The following is a 4,694-nucleotide window of genomic DNA, read 5'->3' as shown; positions in this document are numbered from 1 at the left end:
TTTTCTTTTAATAAGAAAAAGTAGAGTTACAAAGCTGATTTTTAATTGTTTGCACCACTTATTTGTCCAAACCTGCTTGCCAAAGTCTCCATGAGAATCTCTAACGAGAAGAGAGCAGTCTCGTGACCTGGAAGCAAAGTCTCTGTTTCTACACGTCATCAGAAAGGAAAAAAAAAAATTTTTGTAGTTTGTATTATTATTACATGAGTACATTATAATGGCAGTAACCATAGGGAATTAGCAAAGAAATATCTTATAACATTTAAGTAAGACTAATAAGCTTTCAAGTATATACTAAAAAATAATGCACCAGAATTTGTTCGAAGTTTGCTCCATGAGTACTACTTTTAATGGTTAACTGGAGACACAAGGTATCATTACAAAGCATCAGTGATTTATCTGGCAATCTTGCAATGCTCTAAAAAGAACAGGCACACAACATCTGTAATCCCTATTATAAGGAAGGTTGAGACAGATGGATCACTTAGGTTCAGGAGTTCTGAGTTGGAGTATGATAAACTAGTTAACCTTCAGCATTAAGCCAGGAGCTGCAGATGTGGGGTGGGAGGTGAGTATCAGACTGTCTAAGGAGACTCCAACCTGCCTGGGTCCAAAACAGAGCAGGTTAAAGTACTCAGTGATCAGTAGGATTAGTCATGGCAGTCAGAAAACATTGTTAATCAATCTCACCAACTATACTGTTTTATGTTCCAAATATATTATGGTTTTTAATAATAGCCTTTATTTCCATTCAATGTCTAAAACTTCGTCTAAAATGATAAAAATTAAAAGCATAAAAGTGTCATAACCTGAAATTATGTATTAGTTTTCCATTTTAGATGCCATAGATCTACTGCCTTAACTCAAACTACCACACTTCACACCCTTAAAATATCTATTTTACACACTACTTTAATAACATACTTTTACAACAAAACACTACCATATTTAATCCATTTTAGCAAACTTAAAAGTTTAAATATACATTATTTGCAAATTAATTTTTTTTAAAAATTGCTTTTCATAAACCATGCTTAGAAGCTTTCATGAAATTTTGTGGCTACATTCATGTAACAACTTTATCACCAGGTAGGTTTGCTGCTAGCAATTGCTATTACTTATACAGTGAAAATATTCTAGAGACATGAGTATCAGTATTTGCATGTTAGGTCTTTTTTTTCCTGGAATTATTAGTCTTTTGTTATATTTCCATATTTGTCACCGTTTAATGTGAATTTTGACCTTAAATGAACTACTTAACACATTTCTCCACCTGTACAAAAGTAATAATAAAATTTGGGATTAATTTCATAACTACATTAATAAGATAATATCCATAAGTCTCTGGGTAGAAGATATTTGTTGTATGAAAATTTATACTAGGCTGAAAAGCAATTTCACAGGTTTTTCAAGATTTCTACAAGTCTTCAAGATGTGACTATTCTTATCATGAGTATATAAATGTGATTTATAACTTCTCTGAAAATCATTTAGGCCAACTCCCTAATTTTATCGGTGAGAAAACTGAGGCCCAGAAAGACTGATTTGCCCAAGGATTAGACAGGTAGTCTCTATTCCAATCCAAGTTTAATACCAAATCTAGAGTTCTTTCTTCAACATAAGCTGCTTCTTTATGCCATACGGCAAAAATGTGTTCCTATTTCATTCTTATGAAACTGAAGCATAAGGATGGAAATCATTCTTATTGTTTCTATCTTCTTTACCAATTTCTTTTTAATACTTGATCAGAAAGGAAAGGTGATTTGAACAAGAATAGTTTTGGACACTGTATTGAACTATGTATATGTAATAGAGGATCATGTATAAAATGTATGTTCATGGAGATACCATAAAGTCATATACTACCAGTATATGCAGTAACTACACATATTCTCCCTTTGTCATCATAAAGTTCTTATCAATCATAAAGTTCATATCTACTCAGGAAATGAATTCTTGATCTGGAATTGTTAGCTCAATCACTTTAAGAAGTTGCTGCTCCACATACTGTAAAAAATGCATAGGAAACCGTTTTCACTAAATAGTTTACCTGTATGTTGCTTCTCAAAAATATGTCATATACCCCACTATTTCTAACTATTCAATTATACTTTTTGGTCAATTTATGACATCTAGTTAAAAATTCCAAAAGTGCTTGAATAATAGTAAAAAATAAACTACACTGGCTGCTAAAATATGTTATAAAAACTACCTAACTTTGAATATTATTTTTAAAGCAAATTTATTTTAATAAAAAAATACCTTATATCTAAAATAAAGTGCTACAAAATGTAATCTACAAATAAGTCCTGGAAACCTTTATTAGTGTACCAAAATTTTATTTCATTTAACTTGTTTTACTTATTCAAATGCCCCAAAGGCAAAATTTTTAAATGATCAGGGTAAATAGATCCGTACCTAGCAGAAATAAGACTTGAACCAAAAGATAATATAAATTTGGATTACTTTCCGTTAAAATACTTTTTAAAGAAAACAAAGCTCGAAGTTTAAAACACCTATTTAAACCTTGCCTACATTCAAAAGAAATGGCTGGGCCCTTTGGAAAGAATGTGTCAATGACCTGGCTAACCAACTCAAAAAAATAAGGTTACTTCAAGTCTCAAAGAACCAAAAGGGTGCAAAACAGAAGTCCTGAAAAAACTAGGGAAGGGTAGGAAGTAGGGGATAGTTCAGTCATTAGGAGGCACAGTTTGGCATCCAGTTCTCTTAGCTGGTTTTATGTTTGCTTTTTTTTTTTTTTTTAAAGTAACTTCACTTAAAAAGCACAAGCAGCATATGATGCTCTCACACAGAAAGCTGGCACTGGCACATGGCAGAGGCCAAGTCTCCAGCCTGTGTGTCCCTGATTGTGTGGCTCCTGCGCGGGGCCTCCAGGCCTGGTTCCATCTAACTACGACTGAAGGATGGAACCCTCCCTGACTCTGAGCGGAAGGTGGGGGGGGACTGGAAGACTAAGGATGTGTCCATTTGCACAACTGTCTTCTATTTCAGGAGAGACATCCAAGTGCCCTTTCATTTGGACCACGACAAGTGTGAGGGGCCTGGGAGGCGGGGGAAGAAAGGGGTGGGCTCCCCGCTCCATTCCAGTCAGGAAAGCAGCCCCGCCTCTTGCTCTCCCAGGCCGCGTAACTAGAGGAGGGGTGCGGGATCTGGAGCCCGGATCTCCAGCTGAAGCCGCCGTTCTTCCTCCCCCTCCTTTGCCTCCGCCTTCTGGGCCTGGGCCCGACGGTGCTGCCACTGTTGTTCGTGGTGTAGCTGCAGCAGGGCCCGGCGGTACATGGCCTCCAACTTCTCGAGGCGGGCCCTCAGGGCCCGGGGGCTCCCAGGCTCTTCCGGGCTGCCTCCCGCTCTCAGCTCTTTCTGGTCCGCCCCAACTCCCCGGGCGTGGCTGCCGACCTCCAAGGAACCTCCTTTTTCCTCTTCCTGGTCTGGCTCGCGGTGCTCCCCTCCCCCAGCCGCGGCCGGGGCCCGCCTGGGCTCCCTGGGCTGCTCCTCGTCCTGCCACTGCAACGCCTGCCGGAAGAGACTGCGGTTCTCGCGCTTCAGCCGCCGGTTCTCGAGCCGCAGGCGCCCGTTCTCCTCGCGCAGCCGCGCGTTCTGCCGGTCCCGCTCATCCCGCGCGCGGATCGCCTCCTGGTGGCTCGCGGCCAGGTCCGCGAACCGCTCCTCCAGCTGCTGGCGGGCACCGCCCGCGCGGCCTCTCCAGTCGCCGCGGCAGCAGCAGCCGCCACCGCCAACCCCTCCGAACACCCGGCCCAAACGCTCCTGGCCGCGGCCACAACTGCCCCCACCATCGCCGTCGCTGCCGTTGCCGCCCCAGCCCCAACGCCTGGCGGCGGCACCACGCATGCGCCACATCGGTCCAGTCCCCGACTGCCTAGCCCGCCAGCCCTGCGCGTGCAGCCGCTGGACACCCGGGGAAAAGCAGCGGCTGCAGCTGCCGCCGCCGCCCGGGCGATGGAGGAAGAGGTGGCGGCGGACGCGGCTTCTGGCTTTTGTCCAAGGGAGGCCGAGAGTTTGCTCTGTCTGAGGCGTGTCTCGTCTCATGTGGTGCGGCTACCCCCTTGGGCCGTATGCGAGTTTGGGGACCTGCTCCCGGATAATACCCACCCGGAGTTGCCTAGTGATCCCCAGCCGCGCATCCCCCAGGCTGTGCTGCTGTTGGAGAAGGCAGCTGCCCTGGAAGGATTGGTTAAGCCAGCCCGCCAAGGGAGTGAGGCCTTGGCATCGCGGGAAGCCACCCAGACGAACGCTTGCAACTAAGTTGCAAATACTCGGGATAAACAAAATACACACAAAAAAAATATCCTTAAAACAAAACACATAGTAGTACAGGCCAACGGATGAGGCATCCCATCTAGGAGGCGGGGTAGCTAGGTGGCGCAGTGGAGCCTGCAGTGGGCCTGGAGTCAGGAAGATTTATCTTCTCCTGTTCGAATTAGGCCTCAGACACTTAGCTGTGTAACCCTGGACAAGTCACTTAACCCTTGCTATTCTGACTCAGCCGCAGAAAATATTGAAAAATCTCTGTGAGACATCCTCACCCCATGTTCATACTTACTCCTCGGTAAATTTGCGTTTCATAAGATGAAAGAAGAAATGTTATAGTGAAAGGGTGAAGGAAAATGGCAGAATCTTTAGATGTTGATGTGTACTCTCCAGTGGGACACCTT

The 4,694-nt window shown here is 43.9% G+C and overlaps 1 protein-coding gene across 1 annotated transcript; it reads right to left on the bottom strand.

Moving 5' to 3' along the window:
- Positions 1 to 331: 331 nt before the first annotated feature.
- TUSC1 (tumor suppressor candidate 1) lies at positions 332 to 3,879 on the bottom strand. The gene has a single exon (XM_027839428.1). It carries the CDS (start codon positions 3,877 to 3,879, stop codon positions 3,151 to 3,153), a length of 729 nt encoding a protein of 242 aa, XP_027695229.1. The 3' UTR covers positions 332 to 3,150.
- Between the last annotated feature and the right edge of the window lie 815 nt (positions 3,880 to 4,694).

This window comes from Vombatus ursinus, unplaced genomic scaffold, assembly GCF_900497805.2.
Source record: "Vombatus ursinus unplaced genomic scaffold, bare-nosed wombat genome assembly UNPS02014832.1, whole genome shotgun sequence".
Classification (NCBI taxonomy): Eukaryota; Metazoa; Chordata; class Mammalia; order Diprotodontia; family Vombatidae; genus Vombatus; species Vombatus ursinus.
Note: the sequence above shows the minus strand (reverse complement) of the source record. Positions and strands in the feature narration are given on the sequence as shown.

Excerpts from the sequence above, each read along its gene's own strand:
- TUSC1 (XM_027839428.1), bottom strand. The coding sequence starts at position 3,879 with ATGTGGCGCATGCGTGGTGCCGCCGCCAGGCGTTGGGGCTGGGGCGGC.